Raw genomic sequence first — 25,954 nt, 5'->3', positions numbered from 1 at the left:
TTCCCGTCGAAACAAACAAGTTCTTTATTAGATGCATTGAAATGACGCTGAAGGATGGCGTGACTAATTACATTTCAAAAACATTTCTGCTCATGGTTACTTTAAAAAGTAGATGTTAAGCGTAACTTCTGTTATATACATAACTATAATTAGTGAACTTTGCTATCCACTATCGAAATTTCAATGAAGGACACATTTGGGCTTAAAATTGGTGGAATAGAACCGATCAGTGGGAAATTTCCGTGGTTCATGACATGATCATCTGGTTATCGTTTTTTCAAGCTGTTATCGTTGCTTAACGTTATTGTCCTTGACTATTTTCTCTATATTGTTTTTCATCCTTCGATAAATCAGTTCATACAACTTTGAACATTACGACGGCAACAGTAAACGCTGTAGATGATCGCTTTCACCCATTCTCTCTCTCTCTCTCTCTCTCTCTCTCTCGTTATCTTTTTTCTCCCTATGCTACTACTACAGGATCATTTTTACCTGTAGTAGTAGTAGCATAGTAACCACTAATACATTTGCTTATGTCTAGAGCGTTAATTTCATTCTCCATATCGTCAGACTCTGCCAATGTAAGCTTGTTCTACCGTGCGGAAGCTGCTTCCTGTCTTTTGCCCTTATAGTCCTACGTGTTTCTAAGCTGCGCTTTCTTTTGTGTCAACCTGCAGTGGAAACGATTTTTCCATACTTTATTACAGTCTGTGCACTTCTGTTATGTTCCAATATAAAATAAAAACAGTAATATTAATAATCATTGCCCTCAGCATATCGCCGCAGTGAATGCTTTTATGCTTTGTCTTCCATTGTCTCTCCACTACTACTTCCCACATTGCTTGTTTCCGTATATATGAACGTTGTCCCTACATTATATATATATATATATATATATATATATATACATACATATATATATACATACATGTTATATTATCGTCGTGCTATCATTTATCCTCGTTATAAATGACGTTAGTACTAATATTAATACTTAGTTATATTTTTGTGTATATATATATATATTATCTAAGACGTTTGGCTGAATCTTGAGTATTGTTATCCGGGGCGGCAGAACCCTCGCTGATTAAAATCTGCTTGGGGCAACCATCGCTTCCTTCCAGTCTTCGTTCTTAAGGCTCCAAACATCGTTGGTCATTTTAAAAACCAATAATCGACGCGCAGTGATCCACACACAGCTGTATTGAGATATATCGACCTGGCACAGGATTCCAGCTCGCGCCGTAACATCAAACTCTAACGAAGCAAAGTGCCCTAAAATCATAAGTCAGACAAGGCCCTCAACTGCCCTTTCGATGGCTAATCGTTCGCAATCATTAATTTAGAAATGCCCTTTCAATCCATAACAGTGGTACACCATACAATGGCGTAGCACGGAAACAGTGGTATACTGTTTCCGATTAGGACACGGGTTTGGTGCCATAGTTTCATCATGCTTGTGACGCTTCGCCTCTACTTTCTTGATTTTACTAATTTTTGGACCTTTGGACTTTACTAATTTTTGCCTAACTAAAACCGAGTCATGTAAAAGAAGAAAATACTAAGTCGCAAGGAAACAATACATTTATGCATATATAACAACGCCCCGTATGCTTAACATATGCAAGTATATGTGTATATAAGCGTGACGCCCTTGCGTTCATTCGTGAACAGGAAAAATAAAACAAGTTTTTCAACTTATTTTCACAGTATATAGTTTAGCAGTTAACCATCCGCTGCGTGTAACCCATCACATACAATCGCTTTAAAATCGGGGCTGTCGGTGTTGTCTCGAGGTCAAGCGATAGGTGAACTTGTCTGGTAGCATTCAATCAAAGGATGCTTGAGAACATCTGTGAGACGCACAGGGTCACAACGAGAAAATGGATCTCCAGAAACACTGCGAAAATATCAGAAGGTGCACAGGGAAAGCACACTGCGTTTCTAATAAATACAGCCGTCAATCCTCATTAGCACAGTTAAGTTATCACCTGCCACGTACACCTTCAGCCAGGACCAGATTGGGCCTGGCTACGACAGCGCTTTCTTGGAAGTTGAACGGTACGCACGAAAGGAAAAGGACGAAAGTTTTATGTATCGCACTATTCTTACGAGCAAAAAAGAAGAGCAATAATAATAACACGTACCGAACGTATTACTGACAGCATACGGTAATTTCGACAGAATAGGCGTATATTTACAAAACAGTTTTAATACGAAGTGCTTCTATGGCCACGCTTATCTGTACCTGTACTATCTCTGCGACTATTGGTCTTTTTTTACTCAAGCGTTGCAGCTCGTGGGTTTCCGTACCCTTTGTTGACCCATTGTTTCTCAACGGATCGCTTTAGTAATGAACCCGTCATTTAAATATTATTCGTCTTACTAATAGTCGCCCTTTTACAAAGACCCATTGCGATACTCATTATTGCCACATTTTCATGGTTGGTTTTGCACCTATTGCCAGTCTACACGTATATCTGTTTCAGCTGTCACAATATTGTTCCTTGAACACCGCCCACCAGTGCCCCTGTCCTCGCAGTGGGGTTTGAAAAGCCTTGTGAACCGCCAGTACTCTGTCGAAATCGTAGATGACGGCCAAATTCTGCTAATAGTTCAGGAGCAAATAGTTACTGTATGTTCAACAAATATGTGAAGCAATAATCAGACATTGGCCCATACGCTACTTATTGATCAGTTGTTGCAAGCCAGACCATAAAACTCGTCAGGATCGTCGTCAGGATTAATCAACAGTGCTGCTTTATGCAACGAATGAGAGAGGCGGTCCACGCAGCGCTTACGGGGCCTCCAGTACGGAGGAGAAACGGTCAGCAAAAATGAAGAATATTGCCCATTGTCTACAGTGGCACATGCTATCAGGACAAGGCGGGCGATAGGCCATGTATAGCGAATATTGGCTGTAGGGAGAGCTCTACATATATGTTCGGGTCTTTGTACGCCACGAACCTAGTGCACGAGATTTTTTGTTTATTTACTGGCTACTACGCGATTGCTATTGTTGGTTATTGGCGGTGATTGGACTAACGCTTACATCAACTTTTACATTTGTCTGCTGCAGACTGCTAGCTAACGAGAGATTTCCCTATTCGGAGATGAAATATAGTATTTCCCCTAACATGTTTTGAATTTTAGGTAAAAATCGTAGAATTTTTCACAATGTTCGGACGTGAAGAAAGAACAGCACTAAAATTAGGTTTTTGTCGTAATGGCATGTGATCCTGGATACCCAGTGTGTGTGTGTGTGTGTGTGTGTGTGTGTGTTGTCTTTTCCGTGGTTGTTTCACTAGATTTGGGTCGTTACAATTTCTACTAGACCTATTGCGTAACTGTCGTATGTGTATACGTGTATCATAAATTAGAACTTTCCTCGTCGCAAATCTCACTCCTCATCTATGCACTATCGTCAATATTAACGAAAGTACGTATTTGCTCGATGCTACCATCGTAATGTTATCATAGATAGGTTCATAGAAATTGCGCCTCTTTCAGATTGTGTGTAATAACAACAATTCGTTTCGCTGTCCCCTGTCTTCTATTTGTTGTTTATATAGACGCTTTGACATTTTCATTATTATCTATGTTACCTACATTTGTATGTTATCACCTGTCTGCTGGTCTCCTTTCGCTTCGTTTTCGCCATTAATTTAGTACCTATATATATATATATATATGTTGAACAGGGGTACACGAGCAGATGTGTTATTGTGTCGTGTTGAGTTTACGCTGAGCAATCTACGCTTTAATAATTTCTGTATGCTGTGCGAAAAAGTTATGTTTTCTGTATATTTTTACTGGTTTTTCAACATCTGTGTCGATCGTTCGTTCCATTGCGTGTGCGTGCGTCGTATATATGGTCACGTAATAAGCGTTATATTATACCGTGCGTCGTTATCGACCGCTCGGCCATGTTTTTGTCCACATAGAATAGTATAATAATGTCGTACCTTTATTTATGGAATATTCACTGTAACCTTTTTTGACTCTTGCCGTCATGACATCCTTTTCCAGTTCGAAGGTGTAAATAATACGATACTGTTTGATCAGTGTTGTATGCTTTTTCTACGTATATTTAAATCTATTCATTTCAACGCATTTCCTCCCTTAACCGCTGACAAAGTTGGTCGCATTATGTACGTGTTCTCACGCTTCAAGCGATTCCGTAAAATTTCCATAGCAAAATTATAGTCATAATAAAAAAAAAAAAGACAAAAAAGCAATTTGATGTGTAGCTGCACGGTGAGAGACAGTATTCTCCTTTGCGTCTCGCGCTTCGCTTTAGTTTTTTTTTTTTTATGGCGCTTTTCGAGCGGGCAGCTGAGTGGGCCGTCTGGAAAGCTTGTCTTATTTGACCGTTATTCTACTATGCCAGTGGAGCTATTCAATATTGAGGACTTTTGATCGATGACCCACGCAGCTCACATCACCTGATCGAATTCGAACTATTCGTCTTCATTGAAGATCTTCATGCTTCTATCTGCAGCCCACTAGAACTGCCCTCATTTGGGACTGACGCTTGTCAGTCACGCGTTCCACGGCTCTTTCCTTATCAACTAGCTAAAGAAAGTTTAGTGTTGGTATCGGCCTTTATATTATGCAAAACATAAATTATGTACGGTATTATCAGTCGCAGCTTCCTGTTGATGAAATTCGTGTTACCCGTACTTAGTTAAGTCAATGAAACTAGTAAAAATCAATCGTTTTAAGCACATCGTCGGAAATTATTGAAGTCTTTGAATTGCATCGCAACAGAGGGGCCTTCACTACATTTACCAGCTTTCTAGCTAGATTTCTGCTAGATGTACAATATACCAGACGTAAATTGCCGTACTACGTTTATTATTTAAAGTTTAATAAAATGCAGTTAAGTACGCTATACTTATTAGTCAAAGCGGAGGCAGCATAGACTTAAAACACGAGGGGATATTTCAGGTGCCCAAAATAATTTCGCTTCCCTTTCCTGTTGATTTACAAAAACTTTGTTGTTGTTGTTGTTGTTGTTGTAGGCATAGTGTTTTTTCGTTCGCATAAATTTTTCTTTGAGACCCGGCCCAGGAGTCCGGTTGAGGCGCAAACCCAACTGTCGGTAGCCGTAAATGGATGGTACAGACGGCGGTCGCTTCCAGCGTCATATCTCCTAGTGTTATCGTTCTTTATGTGCTACCTGATGTTCGCCTTTCTGTATCTATCTGCAATGAGATCGACAAGCCAACAGATCAGGCCAATTGGCCCAGCACAACTCTGTATTAGGATTTTGCCAGTGAATCAGCAGGTTATGGACGTCAGCTCTGTGCCTAACTAGCCGTTTTTTTCGCAAAAAGCTATCTGAATGGTTTAAACAATATCTACGTGGTATGTTCCTGTTCGGTTGATAGTCCACACAAATGAGATGACGTCACCTATAGTACTGTATACCACTCATCACACGTTGTTGCTTTCCCAATGTTTATTATTGTTGTTGTCATCGGCATTTTGTTTCTCTATTTCTTTTGTGTTATTGATGATGTCTTGCATAAATCGAGAGCTATTTTCCGTTGTTGGTTGCTGCTGATGCTCCGGGAGTTGTGTTAGCGGCTGTTGTCGTCGCCGGTGCGGCGGAGGTAGGAAAAGGGCTTGCAGGGGGGCTGGCGCCGAGACTCCTGCCCAGTCCGGAGTCGGAGCTGTTCGAGCTATTGTTTGCGTGGGTGATATGCATTACGCTGCGCTTCGAGCTGCCATACGGCGAAAGCGAACGTAAAGGCGGCACCGGAGACGCGCACGCGCTGCGGCTCGGCCGGCCTCCGCAGCCCTCCTATACATAGCGAAAACAGTAACAGTCAATAGAAAACATTGAGAATCAATAGGCTTTTCATTTACTCATGCCACAGAGCGCATCCGTCAAATACGCTCTGTGATGATATGGTTGGTAGATCAGCGCCGGTGGGAGGCAAAAGAGACGTTTTGGAACGATATTCGCTGTGTTCGGCCTTATAATAGTCTTCCAACTTTTTGCATGCCCGATACACGCACTAGACCATTTGCGGGGATACCCAACGAATACTGTTATTCGAAATATTGCGCATTGTTTTGTTGTTATTGCTTTTGTTGTTGTATAGTTTCTGTTGTGTGTTACAACGCACAAACCTGGAAGTCCGGTGATAAGTACTGTTGCTGTGCATAGTTGTTATGGGTGACGCTGGTAGCTCCGGGCGCGCTATTAGCGGCTGTCAGAAAGGCTGCCGGCGAAGGAAGCGAGGGGGTGGGGCAACGTCGCTCGCACGGAGACGCGTTCCCTGTCAGGCAGCTGAACGAAATGCGATAAATACGCACCGGCTTCAAACCACTGCCTCCAACCGCCGCGCCTCCATCTACGCCCCCGTTTGAACCCGTACTACCTGTCGCTGTAAAAGGAAAAAGAAAGCCAAACGAATCGTAGGTGCCCAAAACGATATTTAAAATATCTAGCTAATTAAGGAGCTATATGTTTGTACTAAATACTAATATAGAGTGGGTATACCGTAACTCGTGATTATAATATAATATATATATTCGTAATATAATTGTTATTATCAAAAGCTAGCTAGTTAAAGTAGACTATAGTTAAAGTAGTAATAATTATATTACAGGTTGTTGGAAACCAGACCCGTGTTTCCAGGGCAGTTGCGCTTTTATTTACATTCTGCTTACTCTCATCGATCTGTTTTTGCACAGACCATAAGAAACCCAAGTTGCTCTTTCTCGTATTCACTGGCTACTCAATCTCGCGAGGCTGTACATTTACACATCAATATTGAAAAGATATGTGAATTCAACACTATTTTCAGCTAGCATGAATCCTTATTTATATTTATATATAATTTATTTTTTAAGTTCTAAACATTAAAGAAAATAAGTTTCTCGAGTATACACGTTTAGTCCTAGCTAAACAACAGTAGAAGCCATTCCCGAAATTGTTGACATGTATATGCATGTACAAATTTTACTCATCTTAAAATACAACATAGAGGCGCAGAAGGGAAGGCGGCAAGCATAGACTAAGGTCTAAAACGAAAAGCAGTTACCGTTACTTTTGTAGCTAGGAGGCCATCTTGAACTTCGTATGTTGTACGTAGTTCCTATAGCTTATTTTACTATGGAAAGTAGTGGTGAATGTAAACAGCTGCACTGTACACTGTTAGTCAGGTAGCAACATCTTGTATCAAATCTATTGGCATCCCATCATTCTAGATGGGTTAATATTTGTATGACAGTCGCGTTTAGTAACATCGATGGCCGGAGCAGTTGCCTACCTATACGCAATACAGCTTCGATTATAATGCTTACAAAAACACCTTAATTTGCACAGACTGGGTGGAATTTGATGGTGTAGTGATAGCAGTACGTACAATGCGGCGACGAGGGCGGCGACAGCGAGGGGTCTCTGTTGATAGCGCTCAGGTTATTGTTGAACGTAAAGTATTGTCCTTGTTGCCCCATTTGGGCCGTCGGATCATCACGTACTCGATCCTTGCGCACCTAACATTACACGTTGGAATTCGTCGTTATATATTTGTAATTCAACTATAGTCTAGTTCGACTTAGGTTAATGAAGCCGGATAAACTACTTTAACTTGAACACAAGACCCAATTATTATCACTATGCATATAAGTGCTCCATAAGGTAGCTTTTATGAACAAAATAGCAATGACGTTTCAATCGGCGCGCGCAGTTTAAGCATAACTTAGGCATAATCGTAAGTAAGATTCCCACCTGAAAAAACTCAGGCGCCGTTGAGGCAAAAAAGATGTCGCTTTTCGATGCAATGAGTTTCAGTTTTGGCATGGCCATATTATGAACGAGATTTCCATTGATGATCAGGCGAATCTCGATGCTGTCGTAGTTGAAACCCATTATGTACGGAAATACGCAAACTGCAATTATGAGAAACAATTGACACGAATAATAGTTAATTGTGCCATACCCTTCAAAGATGACTGAGATGAGGCCTATGTAGGTATATTTCCACGCAAAACGCTTTCTTCCTCTGCGTAAAATCAGTCACGTATCGCAAGTTGCATACTATTCAACATTCGGGACCACACAACTTTTCATCCGCTCGAAAGTACACACTTCGCATTATTTCTAGTGACAGGATCTATATCTAGTTTTAAACGTAACCCACTTGGGTAAATACGCGTTTAAGCAGACAAGCAGTGGGCAAATGGTTTTTTATGACTCTCACTGCCTTGTTTTCTATGTAGGTCCTGTCCGATAGGCCGATAATAGCAAGTCGAATGCTGAATGCGGATCGAACAGAATCGAACACAGTGTCGGCTTTAGATTGGCTTAATAAAGCCTAATCCTGCCCTGTATTACCACCAGTCGACCACTACATCACTCAATCGTCAATGCTCAACGAGCGACTACGCTAAAGCGGGTAGATACGTACATGACGCTACTTCAGTAAGACAGTTCAGGTGCCAGCGAATCATTTTCGTTGGGCTGGAACTCGATATTATTCAACGTTCTGGTCAATCATGGGCCGTGTGCTGGTAAAAAGCAGTAACAACCGCGGCCTGTTTGCCCCCTTAGGCATTCTATAATAAATGTGAAGGGATTTATGAGGGACGCAAGTGGCCAGTTTTTATAATACGACCCGGCTGACGCGAACGACGACCGGTAAGTGGAGGAAGCGAAAGAGAGACCTACTATTAACCAGCTCAAATATATTTATTTGTGCATAATATGGTTCTAATTACGTCGGCAGTGTGTTGAACGCGTAGAGTATTACCTAGCAGAGTGATAGCTAGAGAGAGACCAATATTGATACACAGTCCTGTATATAAATTAGCATATACGTCTATATTATAATATAGTAAATATGATCACTTAGCAAAACCGTTTGGGTAGACAAGTAGACAACCAGTTAGCATGTGAAGTATGAATTCGCACCTCTATATTGAGTTTTATACATATAATCATCGCATAGCAGTCGGAAAAATAACCCTGACGGTTGTCGATTGGGCACTGTATATCGCACTTAAGGATGCCGCCATCGAAAATAGGGATAGGCATATGGGGTTATGTCGTGGACATTAGTACGTGCCGTGCATCAACGCAAAACAATGCCTATGGAACAAATAGAAGAAACAGGAAGAACAATAACGTACCGACTCCTTCAGGCATCGCGTTCCATTGAAAGTTAAATGTATTGATTGTCTCCTCTTGCAATTTCTGGAAGTGCGTTGTATCTGTAATACACGAAACAGCGGAATAAAGCAGAGGCCGGACGTTCTATAGTACTTGATAAGCATAAATTAAATAGGCGTAATCTATCTTTTACTAATGTTAGCCTGGCTTCTAGCGTGAATCCAATTCCAAGAGATTTTCGCCGAATCACGCGGAAGGAACGAACGGATGGGGCGAATCTATGCCTAAGTTGCGATATATTTAAAAACAGCAAAACTAAACCGGGTACTACTAGTAGTTGAGGAACTTACGAACAATTAGCGGGCAATTATGTTGGAGTTTTTCGATACTACGAGAAAAGTTCTGCGGCGGCACTTTTACAAGAACTGTTTGGTTGGGCCTGCGTGATGTCATAGGATATTTCTTGATGTTTTTTTTTTGACATGTAGATGATAATACTCAGATAGCTAATTTCCGGTTTATCAAGTGAGCACAGGAAAATATGGCCTACTAAGAAGTTTTGAGGTGGTTTGTCTATACTCGTTCATATTGCATAAACTGACTGAGATGTCTCCTTACCTAATCTTACTGGAAAATGTAAGTTGGGGCTATTATATATGAACGTGGCTCACGCGCCTTGGGGTTTCGGTATTGAACAGTTTTCCCAGAGCTGGCCCAACGAAGAAGCCATTTGCATCTACTAGATATCGAAATTTAGTTACTCATTTAACACTTGAGCCAACTGTTACCACGACGTTTTTAAGGCGCGGCGCTTGACTATAGCTCTTAACTTCAAGCACAGTTAATATCGTTAAGCCGTACGAAAATCGTATACTGATCTAATTTTCACTTGCCAAAATAATCCTTCATTTTTGAAGGAGCTTGAGCTATTTCGAGAATTTCCAGAAATGTGGCCTTATCAGGTTAGTCTGTAATTATCGTGAGGTCGAGTTTGTCGACAGCCCAATGGATTAGACCGGTCTTCAGTTAAACACTTCATGGCCAAAGGATTTCATGAACTATATATAGTTCGCTACACTCAGCCGCAGTAAGAAGCTACGCATACTCCCATGCTTTTGTGTAACTGAATGTAAATGTCTTCCATTGTCACCACCAGTTTCGGAGGAATGGCAAGAAACACAGGGAAAACCTCAGAGGCATGCACCTCATACAACTAATTCATAGCCAGAGACTGGAGTCACGCGCTCAGTCTGTCTGCTTAGTGTAAGATCTAAACAAACCTTCAATGTAAAGTACATCAATAGTTAATCTTCATTTTCAATCAGTTTTAGAATACGAAATTAATAGATTTCACGTACTAAACCTGTATGCGCTAACTATTGACTGAAGCTGAAGCGGGACAATGAAACATCATCCCGTTAAGGTACGGCTAGCCGAGTCAAATGTACCACAATTCGAAGGGTGTCTCGCTGTTTTCAAAAAATCTTCGTTTAACTACTATTGGCCCCCTCTAGCGTTCGGGCTCGAAATCCGATCCGTACATTGCCTCACATCGGTTAGGCAACAACTTTCCTCCATCAATTCTGTGATTAGGCCCTGTCCGGCCTTGAACACAGATAAGTAAGAGAAAGTGGCGACCGATTTCAATTATGAAACCCAGGATAAGAATTAAGATATAAATTGGTGTAGTTTTTAAATCTTCGAAAAGTAAGGAAAACGAAAAATGTTCGAGTACATTTTTGGTTTTCCTCACTTTTAAAGACCATCTCTAAAACGAGATAGCCTTCCTTTTTGAGCGTGGGAAATTTTCTAGTAGTATTATATGAGTTTTTTTTTCACAGATAAACAGGAGTGCTAACTAACCTACGAGGAACGAGCTAGAGCTAAAATTAATTAGAGTTTAATTAATTCTAATTGAAGTTTTCGTGAAACAAAACTGTTAAAGTCGTGTCAACGGTGAGTCTGGCTGATGTATCTGCGGACTGGGATTCTCATGCATAGCAGCGTATGTTGCTCAAAACACTATTCACCTTACAATGGCACTTGCAGTACGTTCTTGCAAGCTTTTGTTCTTGCATTATCTAAAACAAATCACTTACGGTTGTAGCAAAGTAGTAGCTCGGCCTCATCATCTTCGTAGATGTCTAACGCGGCAACAAGATGAAGACGTTCCACTTTGTCAAGATTGTGAAGCCGCACAATCTCGCCTGTCTTTTCGTTGATCAGATCGAACTGATGGCGATACCCCACGCAGATCTGGTTATCAGCACCGGGTCGTGGAGTGTCGACCAGAGTACAAATCACGGGTGCCTCGTTTACGTTCAACTCCTAACGAAAGCAACGATAGCAGCCATTTCAACAAGCGTCAAATATCAGAATGTACGCAGTGCGTATACATATATGTGAAGTCTTATGGCGGTTATGTGCTAACATTATGTGCTCCAGAAGTCAATAAAGTTCAAAATTTGATTCGGAGCCCGAGTTTTACCACTGAATCTACGGGTTATTGCAAAAAAAAATAAGCACACTTGCAGTAAGCTATGTTGATCTGCGCGCCGCAATAGGAAACAGATATATCCATGACAACATAGATTTGTTGGCAATGACCGAATGCTTCGGCACCACACGAATCTGTGGTCGTTACGGTGTGTAGAAGCGCCCATTTGTTCAACGACATTAGCTCAAGCTTAGTCGTATTACTATTTTCATGTAAAATGGAGATCAATTCTACACGAATATTGGCAAGCACTTTACCGCGTTTTAGGTAGACGTCTTTAGTGACTTGTGTTTCTGACAATGCGTCGTACTTTCTTCGTAACTATATTTTTATTATATATAATACGTAATTAATTCGGTGTTAGACGATCGCGCAAAATGGCTTAATTCAACTTGTCGCTCGCAGTCCGACCTGGGCTAAGAGAAATCACCCCTTGTCGACGTAGCGAGAATGGACACTTAACGAAGAAAGAGTTCTTATCGATATGAAATTAGTCAATCTGCATATTTATAGAATTTCAGATGTTCCGTTCAGATGTCAGATTTTGTTGCCATTCTGATTTCATTTAAAGAAGGTATGTTGTCGGCTGAGTCGTTTGGGGGGTAAAGTCTCCATGCAGGTATTCTAGAGGACATCGGATCATTTCCACATAGGCCATGGCGCTGCAAGCCTGATACTTGCTGACAAAATGTATGAAAAAGCACTGCTGTGCCTTACACTTACTCGAACGAGCTGAAAGCCGTCGATCGTATCGGTGTCAGAAGCGGCGCACCAAGTTGTCCAGGCTGCTGAGTGGCGCCACTGCATCAGAAGTAGCTTCCGACTGATACAAACTGCCATCCTCAAGTGACTGCCACCGGGGCGGCTTAACGAGTATAGGTGGCATCCCTTCGTACGCTCCAGACGGTGCTCTGTAAATCGGTAAACCGGAGATGGACAGTCTCTTTTATTTCTATACACCCCAAGAACCTGTACAAATTCAAAATTTCGTATCGATCTTAGCAAAGGCCCCAAGCTATACAAGTATCTGCCAAACGTAAAGGTTATTGGCATAAATTCATTGCATAATTATCTGACTGATAAGCGGAACTGGATCGTGCTGTCTGCCCAACGCTAGCATGGAAACTTCGTATATTTAAGTTTCGAAATCAGCCTCGTGCCCCACAGTCTTCCCATACTCTGTATTTTTTTGACTTTAACGACTATGACAAAACTTAAGATACAACGCGTATGAGCGCGCATAAACGAGGTTGGTCTAGATAATGTTGAAGACATAAACCTCGAATATCTCAGACCCGCACGATTGTTCTTGAGTAGTTCTCACGAAATGTACCCCATGCTAAATGAGAGCATCTATGTATACTTAAAGATTCAAAATTCTCTATTGCTGAAAATTGCATCAGTGAAATGTCAACTTATATATATATATATATATATATATATATATTTATAGAGGGAAATTGCCTGTATTCCTTCACTGTCATAAAATATAAAGTAAAATCCTATATCAATCAAGCTGATTAACGTTTGTTTGCCATGCCATCTGACAAAAGCAATAAAAATGATTTTGATATTTTGTGGTAGATTTGTACGTACCTCTTTCGCTGCATTTATTCTATATTTGTGTTTTGAGGTCAGTAAGAATTTATTTTTTGATAGGTCACAAGGAGTTTTACTTCTAGGTTGTACCGTACTATTGGGCTCTACCTAGTGTTTTCTACCTAAAGTATACGCGAAATTTGCACTTCCTTTTATCATTGGCTTTGCTTACCAAAATTTTACTTTTGATTTTAGACGCATTCTTTTATCGATTCAAAGTAAGTCTCCGGAAAACATTGCCGTTTGCCTATGTCCTTTCCGCTCACGTCCTTCTTTGAGCCTCATAACCTTCGTCACACGCACGGAGAGCGGCTAAGGATGTCTAAACAGACATTTCTAAATAGATCGACGTTGATATGACACACACACTCCGAAATAATATTTGTACAGATTGTAAAATACGCCCACTCCGAATAGAAGCCGACTCACTGATCTTCCGACGATTTTCTACCGTGAAAAAATATTAGCTTGGCATTGTTCGATTCACACCCCCTGCATCTGCATGATCCCACGTCATGTTTTTTCTAACAATCGTCAAGCTATGTATAGATTCAGGACCTAAGTGAAGTGAAACGGGCCAACGTGGCTCAGTTGGGCCTGTTTTCTCTCTTCTTCATTAGAGGTTTGTAACAGCACTTCTAAGTAGATTAGCTATTTTTAAATTGGCTCTTTTGTCGAAGATCGGAAGGGAACTGCTTAAAATTGGGAATCAAACGAGGGAAGCTCAGCCTGTTCGGCCAAACCCCTATTGCTGTTCCTGTTGCTTAATCCATGTGAAAAAAGCAAACCGCAGAGCGTATCCGTCAAAAAAATATAATGTATTTTTTTTTACAATAATTTTATTAGCATGAAATACTGCTTATGGTATATTATTTGAGATAATTAATTAGTTTACGAATTTAACAGGCTAACATGACTGAACCTATTGGACCATATTGGTCTTTATAAGCGGCAAATTAAGCGACTTTTTCTTTTGGACGGAAATTAATTCCTCGTTCGATTCATTAGAAAGATTCATGATCTTGACAACCTCATAGACCAGCATTTACGCTATATATGTTTAGCTTTTCATCTAATTAGATCGAGTGCCAACTGAGGACTGCGACGGAATGGAATTTCCTCTATCCTTTTAGCGATTGCTGTAACTCTGGTTAATGTTTAGTTGCAAGTCGGGTTGTGACCCCTTACCGTTAATAAACCTAAAACACGCCGTTCAAGGGGCTATCAACACGAAAATATCTGCATTCATTTTCCCGTCCCCACCCTACTGAACGTGATCGTCGATGGTCATAAAATGTGTCCAGCCCATGGTTACTCACCTCTGAGATCATGGCGCGTCTTGACAGCGCCGAATGATAGATCGATCTCAAAGTCGGATAAGCGGAATACGTGGACACGCGAGTCCCGACCTCGGTCCGTGCGTAGTAGCAGGATGCCATGAGCTTCCACAACAGATAACTGCTTCACTTGAACACTTTTGTCAAAGATTTGCCGATGCTGAAGACCCTCTGAAAACAAAACGACAGCAAGAAAGTGCTCATGAATATTATACAGTGAAGATATATTGAAAAGATGTATAGGTAATTCGTTGTTCGAAAAAGCTTATGATTTAGAGTTGTTTTTTAGTCGAGTATGAATACAGGAGGAATTAATATCAAACTATCACATTATAATTATGGTATCTTTCGACGATATCGAAATATAAATGTCTGGAAGTGACGTTGCTCGTCAGACAACATAATGTTTACCTCATTGAACACGTTCAAGTTGTGTTAACTTGACACGAATATGCGTACGATCTGTATTAGATCGGACAGATTGGCAGTAGCTTTGTGGGTAATTCTTATTGCGTATAATGCAATTCTAACCCCGTACTCGTTTCCACACGAACTGTGAATTTTCCTGGATTTTGTGTGTTACATTTTACTAAGTGTATCCTGTTAATGATTCTCAACAAGACACTCTTCTAACAACAATATATTAAATAAGGTAATAAAGGCGATGATAGGTACGGTGAATGCAGATCAGATCTGTATATTGTCCAAAAAGTGCCTCCTGTCACGTCTCAAGCGACTTTCGGAAACCAGCATGTTCTGTCATGCAACAGCGACCCATTTGCATGAATTCTTTTTCGCGTTCTCTCACTGGCTTCCGTTTCTTTCATCCTCTTCCATGCGTTATACATTTTTTCAGCCCACGTTCCTTTCGTACTCCACTAACGACAATGTATATCCCATACGAGTAAAGCGTAACTGCAGAGCTCGCAAGTGTAAAGATAACGGGTGTTTGAGCGTCCCCTGTGCCTCCGAGTCGGTAGGACTGAACCCTTCTCTGAGCCGCTGCTTGGTAATTCGTAATTGCGCTTTCGAACTGTTTCGTATTGCGCCTGTTTCCCGACACTTATAACAAGCGGTTGTATTTTACATGTACGTCTCGCCGGCAGGGCTTGGGGCACATGAATGCGGCTAGGGTTGGTGATCGAGCGGGAAGTCGGCAGCAAAGGGAGTGTCGGGGGCAGAGAAGTTTCATTCGCTTGTTCGTTGTCTCTCTATAGTCGAAGTCCCATTTTACGGCTGCCGGAGCAGCAGCTACAGACCAAATGTACGAATAAGTGACTGAGTCCGACGGCCCCTGATGACGCAACGGTACGCGCACTTATACGAGTACACGGACACGGCAACAAAATGAATTTGGCAGGTTGGTTGATTGCTTGTGTTGTCCTTCATTGGCGAATAGCGGCGACCAACGATATTCGCTGGTCCTACAGCTACCACTATATTAATATACTAGGCATAGCTATAGCTACTTGTTATTTATATTGTTTATTTTGTTCTTTGTGTTCTTTGCCAGTTGCGGCGATGATAGGGGTGGTGACCATAGTTGTCTTGCGGCTTCTTCAAGGTTAGAACGCGTGTAGGCGTGAACCGATAGCGCTGCCTTTCAGTCTTTGCTGGCTAAAGCTTGAACGTTTGCGCCCGCCGCCGTTGTCGACGTTGCCGTGACAGCATCGCCGACAAGTGCTGTTTTTGTTCTTGCTGCAACAAGATGCGCCATGTTATAGCGTGTGCAAATTATCTCTGAAGTCTACCTCTGTATAGCACTGAAAGTGGGCGCTATTGCTGTCGTTGCAGCTATTTCTGTGCCTAAATAATATGATGTCTTCTATCAAAAGACAGCTAACTAAAGACGACTGAGAACTTTGGCGCTACTGCTGTTCCCGCTATTATTCAAAATTGTTTTCGTCAAACAAACAGATACACAAGTAAATCTTTCGGCCTGTTTATTTTTCCCTTCTCCTAGGCCCGCGTGTGTTGCATAAAATTCAGCACGTAGAAGTATTAGCATGATAAAAAGTACAAAAAATGAGGTTTAGCGGATGCTCGCTATGACTACATGTTTGGTTCAAGCACAAATGCAGCTGGTCGTACCTCTACAGTTGGGTAATAATACTATATACAACGAAACGTACACCAAGAGGTTGAGAAACAGGTGAAAAGCTGCAGAGTAGCAATCCCGTAAGTAACCCATAGGTACCGATAACCCATTTTGAAAAATAGATGGTGATGAATTTTTGCGTATTATGAATGAATGATTGAACGACTGGCGCGTACGCACTGTGCTATATATTATAAGAGCATTGTAACCCATTGGAAATAAGCAGGCGACTCAATATAAGCACATATGAATTTCGTCCCGGTTTACATACACACCCTGTATTTTTTTTAAGATTTGTAGATTTTTCTGCAGAATTTGTCATTTCATTAGTAAATGCTAACGATTAAAGATGACATTTGCATAGCTCCTTGTAGGAATAGTTTCATAAAGTCGCAACGCTCATCGTATACAGCGGTTTACAGTACAGGCCTTGTACGATAGTTACATAATAATAGATGGGCAAGATGGAAGGTCACATGTAGACGGCGATGTTTGCGAGGATCAGTTATGCCAACACATTTAACTGGAAAGTCATAGCCTTTATTGTAAAGAAAATGTATGAATCGTCATGTTTAATTGCTCAGCCACCCGGTCGTAGCATTCTGTTCGATCACCTATCGTCAACTAAACTGTATTTGCTCTTGATGATGTTTTCGCGGCAACGTAGGTCAATGCGCTGTGAAAGAGACTACAGGCGGTCTGGTCTCTAGGGTAGGTGTTGATTCTGGATAAAATAAGAACACATTTAGTATTCACGTACCTTCGATAATATATATCCCAGCTTCTGTTGCGAGAACTAACCGCTTTTCAGCCCAGGAATCACCACAGATAACTTCGTGCGGGAAGTCCGGGTAAAAACAGTGTGGTTCCCAAGGCTCCCGTTTGAACAGAGACGTTGTTGCTAGCGATGTGGGTGCGTCGCCTTTTACGATCGTGTCCAGCTGAACAATACAAGCAATCATTATAGACCAAAAAGCGAACGTAATAAGAAGGGTAAGTTAATCGTAAGGCAATCATGCTGACGAAAAACCACTTATTTATTATTATAAATATTATAGCGTTCAATACATTTTAAACGGAATAATATTGTACGTAGAAAATGTCGTTTAGCTCAAACTGTTTAAAATTTAGCTTAAATTTGCTTCCTTTTTCACTGGAACACGCTCGACTTCTATCTGCTGCGACCGTTCGTAATATACGAGCTAAAACCAAGCAATCATCACAGTTTACTTCTGCACGAAGCTGCACATAAATCAGCTGTGTGGCAAATTGTTTTTCGACCTAAAGGACATGCTCGAACTGCTAAACGTTTACGGCAAAAAATTACGTAGAACTTTTGACTCGGAGCTGAGAGCGGAACGGACGGATGAGACCAAACACGCCAAGCAATCAATGTATCTACTAATAAAGGCTTTACTGGCTGATGAGGGCCTTTTTAGTTTTTCTTCTCAGTCGAGAAAGCATGAGCTTTCCTTGGTGCCTAGAAAGATAGCGGCAAAGTTAATAATTGGTTAATAACTGGCGAAGCACATGAATGGGCAGGCAGAGATTTCCATATTTTCTTCAGATTCACTTCCGAGTCTCTAAGCTCTGACAGCTGTTCGGGCCTTCTTTGCAGGTTCTAGTCAGACTCTTTTTCGTTGTACGCACCTTCCGATTGTAGTACTATGCTCAAAGCAGTAGACCACGCACACTAAGAAATCGTGTTCGACTTAACCGATTTTTATCCTCAGGGGCTCTGGCAGCTGGTTACAGCCGTTCAGCGACTTTGGGTAGTGGTATTAATAGCAGAATAAGTTGTGGCAGTAAGATGGTAAAATCGTTAGTGCTTTTCCATCGGAGATAGGTGAAGGCACAGAGCGATCTGGCAGTAAGCCGCTCTCTCAGCACTAGAAAAACGCGATATACATGATACTTACTTTCAGTGCTTGTCCGATGCGGACGAACTCCACCTGGCGAGCCTCCTCTTTCCTTCGGGATCCTCGAGGGGTTTCGGGAAGGACATCGGAGAACGCCCGCCGGTTCAACATCGTCTGAAATGACAAATCGGACCACAATTCTTCAGATAAGTTTGTTATAATTGAGCGGACTTCTGGCGAATAAGACAAAGTTATTCGTTGGGTTATAGTTGTGCAAGCTCACTCGCTGTTGGAGTTCTGATACTCTTGCTAAATGATGCTTTATACTTATTTTGTGACACATGCTACAATGTATCACAATGATATCGGCGATAACATAGATGTCAACAAACTAGTCAGTACATAATTTCCATGGTCTTCGCTCGGACTCGGCGTGTTTCCAGTCGCCTCTCGGCTGCAACCTGCTTTATAGCAACTGCCACCATCCCGAGGCGTCGCACTATATAACACCATACCGCAGCACGGAGACGGCACGCCCATCGAAGCTTTCCTTGTCAGCTTACTTATTTAAATAGCAGACCTTATTCCTATACTAATCGAGCTCAGTATCATATCTGGCTAATCGATGTTTTCGACGCTACGGCTGCGAGGAAACATTGAAGCAAATTCGAAGTATCAATGCGGGCGGACGCGCGGTCGGATGTGGTGGCACTAGGATTGCAAAACGAAATGCTGTTCCGCGTCAGACTTTTTCCCAGGGCGCGACGTTTCCTTGTTTTTTCTGGTTGTTATATATATATATAATCTCCGTTACTTTCGGTGTAAGCGCTTTTTCTTTCCTTCTCTTTTTGCTGTATTTTTCTGACGCTATTTTTACTTTTTTTTTGGTGGCCTCGAAATATACCATTACAGACGGCAAGTTGAACACAAAAGAGTTAAAAGAAAAAGAATAAGAGGACATCAAGGAGGAAATGGTATGGTAACTCCGCTGTCTAATAAAAGCTGCTGCCTCCGTTGCTACCACTATTACTGGCTTTGCTCGGATAATACCCAGCGGGAGTCGTCGCAAGCATCGTCCAGGAAAAAAGTGTCGAGAGTGTCCAATACGAAAACGAGTAGTTTGCGGGTAATCATGCTTACTTGCTATCTTTCTCCATGCTTTCTTCTTTCCTCTGAGATGATCTGCCTCTTGAGGGCTTTTCGATAAAGTACAGACGTCGTGGCTGAGAGGAGTTATTGAGATGCATTGGGTGGAGTGCTATCTGAATACTGACCTCGGGATAGTTGCTTACTACATTTTTTCGTGATGAGTTTAGCCTTCTTCCTTGCGTTGGTTTGGACTCGCTTAAGCGAAATGGGCCAGAGGAAAAGCCAACGAACAGTACAATTCGACAAAATGTGGTCAGTCATAGCCGAAGGGAACAGTCAATATTGTATCTCTGATAGGTTATTAAGAAAGGGTACGAGTCATCAGGAGTGAATAGGTAAGAAGAATCGGGGAAATAAGACAAGGATATTCAATCGGTAGCGGGAGAACGACACTGTGGAAAAGGACGGAGGGCCGAAGGTGGATCACTGGACTATGGAGAGCTACGAAACTGACTAGGCTACGACACAGAATTCAAGTCAATGTGTCATAATGCCTAGAACGGCTGTCTCAGTGTATGCGCCTTTCTCGCTGCCGGCGCTCGAGATACAGAGGGATGATAACAGCTGGAGAGGAGCCATGAACCTAGTCCTTAAGGCATAATGGGACCAGCGGGGCCGGGATCGGCGTATATACTTGAACGTAACCAAAACCTACGTAAGCAATCCACCGAAGACACGACGGATGGCAGGCAGCGCGAAGCTAACGGGATAGCTGTCGAAAGCAATTCGATGGGAGAATTAACCGATGAACGTTATCGCTCCTTTCATCGTCGGCAATCGAACGACTGAGAGTAGTCATTTCCTTCGTCACCCTAAAGCGACAGGCGCCAGCGAATGAAAACTGAAGACGGATTATTATCGACCTTCACAGCAGTAAAGGCTGGTCAGTGAGAAAGAATATTGCAGCTTGCTCAATTAATGAGTTGGCTGTAGTCGGTCAGTTAGTCAATCAGTTCCCACACAATTCGTCCTACTGCCATACTTGTACTGCGGCTTTTTTCTACACTCCGGTGTCTGACATCGTTGTTCAACCAGGGATCGGCTGAGCAGTTAAGCAAGAGTGTACATGCCGGCCTTCGACGATGTGTATCATTGTTAGTAACCTTCAATCAAACACGAAGCTGTCTAGCAGATAGCCACATAGTGCAGTAGGCACCGGCAGCAGCGTGTTAGCTAAGCACAATGGGCAGGTAATATCTGGATACAATATCCACCGTCATTATGAAACGACGGTTTCATAGATGTAGGCTCTCGTACGATTAATAGGGTGTGCCACAAAAGTGCAGTATGACAAGTTACGTCACAGAATAAGCTAGTACGATACCAAGCTATTGGTCTGTAGTTAAGCTAACCACCGCATTAAACGGGAACTGTCATATTTAGGATATACACTGCTATATATGATTCGTTAGACCACCAAACATCGGGCGGTATGTGCAATGACAAAATGTGCTAGACTGAGTTAGATCGGACTATATTAGAGTGTGTCTAGTTGTTAATTAGCAAAGTGGACGACGTCCATTGTATCGGAACCGTGGTGAAGGTCACGGCGCAGGTGTCGTTATGTCACACAGAGAAAAGGCCGAAATAAGGATAAATAGGAGGAACAGATGAATATCAACGACCATTCGAAGGACACTGTTTCGTGTGCTACTGCAACTAGTATTACTTGCGTATGCAAGAGCTGAATGGAAGTGGAAGCGGGTAGACGTTACCCCTGGTCGCTGCGTATACCGCTGCTGCTTCAACTATGATTGTTGCAAGAGGAAGACCCAATATATCGAACGAACTAACTAGACGATAACCGCAATGAGTGGGGTAGCGGGATAGTCGATAAAGCTCTTCACGGTTGGGCTTAGTCGCCCCTGTGGACAAGCGAACGTATGTGAACCTGCCTAATCGCAGTGTGTCAATGGTGTATGTGTATTCCTACAAATAACGACGAAAACCGAAAGCGGTCGAATAAGTGCCGCGATGCGCTGCTTGTCTCGTTCGAATAGATGGCCGGCCCCTTATTTTTCGAGCTTGCTGCATTTAGAATAGGGTCACCATTTTTCATGTCATTGATTTAGCTTTGTTGGCGTGTAGTAGGCTTTACTGGTTACATTAGTCGGTTCATCACGCTAGATTCTTTTATATGATTATAAAAGGGAATTTTAAGTTAACGGGTAAAGAAGCCGAGCTTTGATCTAATTAGTTTAACAAATCTGGATAATCACGTCAGACTCCTTTATATTCACTGACCCTTATTGTATGTAAATAATATTAACATGCCGCTTCTGTCACGAATTAATAAGCTTCCCGCCATGTTCAACGTTTGCATCAACCACTGACCCGTTACCACTGCACTATTGGTACAACCGACTGCGATTCATACTGTTTAATAGCAAAAGTTTTCCACTGTCCTATTCAGTGCAAAAAATTATAGTGCTTTTAGCGTCAGGTAGCAGTATGGGTGTAATAATTAAGAGTCAGCCGTCGTTGTTTGTTTACTACTCTGAAAGAGGTATCTAGGAACAGCATGGAGGGACGGCACCCGCAGATATACTTACCCCTCGGTCAGATATGTGCTCGTGATAAAGGTCCTTGATGAGCATGTCCAGGGTACGTTCCCTCTTTTGTGCGAAGATCGGCGTGTTGAACGCTGCCTTCTCGCCGTTGATCACTGAAAAGAGCAAACGTTGCATCAGTTAATTAACCACATGAGTCGTGTAGGTCGACTTTCCATGGCTGAGTTGTTAGGTAGATTCTTCCTTATTCCAGCGGCCTTTCATTAACCGCGCTTCGTCTTGCTGCCAAAGACAGGAAGGACATCAGAGTCCGTTCGGCGGCTGCCAGCTATCTGGCCTCATGCTTGTGCTCAGATGGATACCGTGGCAATAGTTTCGCCGCTGAAATCGGTAATAACTTGCAGATGTCTGCTGATTCTGAGAATTCACTCAGTCGAGTGCGGCCAGAGTTTGGCGTCATAGCAAGTGTCAAGAAAGCACCACGCTTCAATATGCATCTTTATGGAGGGATTAGCTGCACTATTTTCTCTGATGAGCGCCAAGATTCGGTTTCGGTTGTAGGCAGTATATCACACGTATGTATGTAGAATGTATTCATATCAGCTACACAGAAAAGGTTTCTTTTCTAAGTTTTCTACAAACTTCTACAATTCCAAGATACCTACAATTTCATCGGTTTTGTGTCATACACCCAACGTCTCGTAGGCGTACCCTTAAAATGTAGAATGACCTGCAGTTTGGAATGTAGCACTATTTTGCCGACTTACATTTGACGAGCAAAAACTCCCGAAACTCCTGATGATTGTGGAACACGGGCGGACAGGGAAGCGTAGGGCCAAATAATGGAACCGACTCTTCTGAGAAAAGCGAAAGGCGAAACGCATCTTCGCTTTTATCATACGTAATCACCGCGAAGATGTCTGCAAAAATCATATGAAAAAAGACAGCAATGCTTAGACAATAACAGAACAAATATAATTTTAAAAAAAATAAACAGAACTATAATCTCACACACTTCTTTACAAAAATAGTAGAAAAAAAAAGGATAAAACTAGCCTAGGACAAGCGGGTGACAAATGAACGGGCCACACGTAATTAGATCAATTCCTTAGAATCGTACATAAAATTAGTTCGCCGATATATTGCAAATTCCATTTAAAACTATCTTATTAGCTGATTATATTATGGTTATGATATCAACAGTGAAAAGCAAAGTCATTGCTATCAGACGAGATATCCTTCAGCATTCCCTGTATATGCTTACGTGTAAATTGAGACTTTATCATGGATGGCTTAAAATTGATATGGTCCTCGTAGTTTCCTTCCAAATATATGATGTTCACTATATCGTTGCCGATATGCCTTTTTCTCTCCACCTGCAATATCACGACACAATGATGGAGAAGTGAGACTCATGCTATTAGTTAGTGATGCCGCGCTGTCCTAAGGGTTTTAAAGGAGGTTCATGCCCTTGCTTTCGTAAAGGAGTTACTCGGATGCGGATTGCCATCCTCAGGTTATGGCTTGATTTTATTTCTTCGTCCACGATACGGCCTATTTTGCGTTGCTATGCAGTGAGCTTATATAGGATTCGCCTGTGACCTCCTCGTGCTAGGTTTTGGCGTTATACCTTTATTCAGGTAATCAGAATATCTTCCAGCAGCCTATATCCTTAGCGATCATTCCAACAGTGCAATGGTGCAGCTCTACTGCCGCACCAAAAACGCCTCAAGAACCGGCCGTAGGATTCTGCAAACGACGTATTTGGCAGCAAACGGCCACAAACAAATTTCGATCTGCTTGTAGCTAATATAGATAACGAGGGTTCTGACGTCAGGTCTCACAAGCCTGTGCCGCTTATAATATGCTGCTGGCATACGGCAGTATGGAGGCTATGTGCCCATCGAGGCGAATCACCCGGGTGGTACGAGCGGAATGTCCACATACACAACATACATGGTACAGACAGGGGAAAAAAGAGGGCTGTACCAAAACAAACGAGCATCTCGTCGCAAAGAACCTTGTCCACTCATATGACTCGCCCTCTTCCCGCTTTCGCTACGTTGCTGACGACCGTTGTACGTAGAAGCAGAGACACTGGCGATGCCACTAGCAACCACGTACTAGCTATAGCGTTCCTGGGAGAACTTCGCGAGGAGTGAGTGATGTTGTTGCAAAAAGATGCCAATGTTCGAAAGTAAGGCTGCTGATGCCCCTTTGCCGTGCCGCTAGGGCCAGCTGTCTTGGAAAGTAAGCAGCTGCACTTGATCGCGGTAATGGATGGATAGGTACTTCGGGAAAAGGGTCTGGATGTTGATGGAAGGTGGATTACCGAAAGCAAAGAGTAAAGAGCGAACAGCGTACGGCAGACACAAATGGGTAATAGCACCAAGGAGCAAAAAAAATGTACTGAGAAGAACGAGACGGCAGACTGCGCAGGAAGCGATGCTCTGTTACGGTTAAAGGCTGAATTATAGTAGCTTCTGCGGACTGAGACGAGCAGAAGGTACATCTGAGACGAATGAAACAAGACAGAAGAAAGGGCGAAGATAGAAGAGGTAACATAAAAGCAATCATCAGAAAGGAGAAAAGTTGAATGGTGGATAGTAATCACAAGATGAATCAGGACACGATAATGGGTAGTGACCTGAATCCTATAGAGAAATAGAGCGTCAATGCATACTTTGACGCATTTTGTCCCCTTTTCCCATTATTCTCTCATTGAATAGATAGAAATAGTCGGAAAGGGGCCGGACGTGTAGGATAGCCCAGCACCATCGCATGTTGGGAGCCTACACATGCTTTGTTGGTGTCACCTATATTCTAGCCCTATTTTGTGGCTTCGTCTTAGCACCCTTTCCTACATGTTCATGTTGCCGGTTCGACGCATTTCCTGTCATCGCTCCATTTTGCTGAGTGCGAGATTAAACGCAAAAGGCCTTGTCTGCTGACCGTTTACTCTTATCTGTAATACATAGTGCACCCACCGTTTACACTAAAGGATAAGAGACTCACTGATAGTACTGATGTCGATACAAAAAAATATTGATAGGAAAAAGGGCAATGGGAGATAAGCCGACGCCCAAACAGACGAAGGCCGAGGGTCTAGGCGATCGATAGTCGCTGCTCTAATAAGAATAGGTGAAATCTATCTAAGTGGAAAATGATAATGGCCGGCGACTGAACGAGAGGGCTGAAGGAAGAGGTGCGGTTTGAAGGGCAGGAGTAATGACGAGACTAGTGAAAAACGAATGGAAAGCAGCAGACCACCAAAATCCAAAGCAGTTGAGTGAATGCGCAATAGTTGTAGTAGCAGCAGTGACACTGTCATCGTTGTAGAGAGAAATGGTGACTGACTCACCTGCTGTCGGTTATCCTTGGAGTACGGTAGCAATGTTGATACGTGGAACATAATTTCGTGCCCCTCGTAGATCGTATACACGGACTGTTTGCCAGTCATGTCTCCCTTGACGTCTAGTCCGCCCCTGTATTTGTCCCAGCCCTTAAGGCGCACTTTCCCGCCCAGCAAGTTGACCAGTCTCTCGAAATCCTTGTTTCCCGTTTCTAAAACGCGCGATAAATGTATACGTGCAGATTTAGAACGAAACGGTACGATCAGTTTTTGTATTATGCATTCCCATAGGTAAGTGGAGGTCTAATATAATCAAGATAGCTCCCGCCAATCCTACATGACGAAACAGAGTGTTTTGCGTCATTTCTATAATCTTCATTATTGCAACATTATTCAGGTGATTTTTACTTATCGATATAACTTGTA

The 25,954-nt window shown here is 42.2% G+C and overlaps 1 protein-coding gene across 8 annotated transcripts in view; it reads right to left on the bottom strand.

Moving 5' to 3' along the window:
* The window catches only part of LOC111242932 (GTPase-activating Rap/Ran-GAP domain-like protein 3), a 389,128-nt gene continuing 363,174 nt past the window's right edge, over positions 1-25,954 (bottom strand). For 7 of the 8 annotated variants that reach the window (XM_086976696.1, XM_086976697.1, XM_086976699.1 and 4 more), the window contains 14 exons: positions 25,538-25,740; positions 23,441-23,552; positions 22,944-23,096; positions 22,219-22,331; positions 18,578-18,691; positions 17,419-17,599; positions 14,543-14,731; positions 12,348-12,535; positions 11,227-11,455; positions 9,148-9,228; positions 7,748-7,908; positions 7,383-7,512; positions 6,142-6,398; positions 1-5,809 (listed from right to left, as the gene is read on the bottom strand). In XM_086976696.1, coding sequence (XP_086832822.1) covers positions 5,543-5,809; positions 6,142-6,398; positions 7,383-7,512; positions 7,748-7,908; positions 9,148-9,228; positions 11,227-11,455; positions 12,348-12,535; positions 14,543-14,731; positions 17,419-17,599; positions 18,578-18,691; positions 22,219-22,331; positions 22,944-23,096; positions 23,441-23,552; positions 25,538-25,740 — 2,378 coding nt within the window. In that variant the 3' untranslated portion in view covers positions 1-5,542. The remainder of the gene's footprint in view (positions 5,810-6,141; positions 6,399-7,382; positions 7,513-7,747; positions 7,909-9,147; positions 9,229-11,226; positions 11,456-12,347; positions 12,536-14,542; positions 14,732-17,418; positions 17,600-18,577; positions 18,692-22,218; positions 22,332-22,943; positions 23,097-23,440; positions 23,553-25,537; positions 25,741-25,954) is intronic. The other variant, XR_015318501.1, reaches the window with a different exon arrangement.

The sequence above is a fragment of the Varroa destructor genome, unplaced genomic scaffold, assembly GCF_002443255.2.
Source record: "Varroa destructor unplaced genomic scaffold, Vdes_3.0 BEIS01000001.1, whole genome shotgun sequence".
Taxonomy (NCBI): Eukaryota; Metazoa; Arthropoda; class Arachnida; order Mesostigmata; family Varroidae; genus Varroa; species Varroa destructor.
The sequence above is the reverse complement of the archived record's forward strand: the minus strand, read 5'-3'. Positions and strand labels throughout refer to the sequence as shown.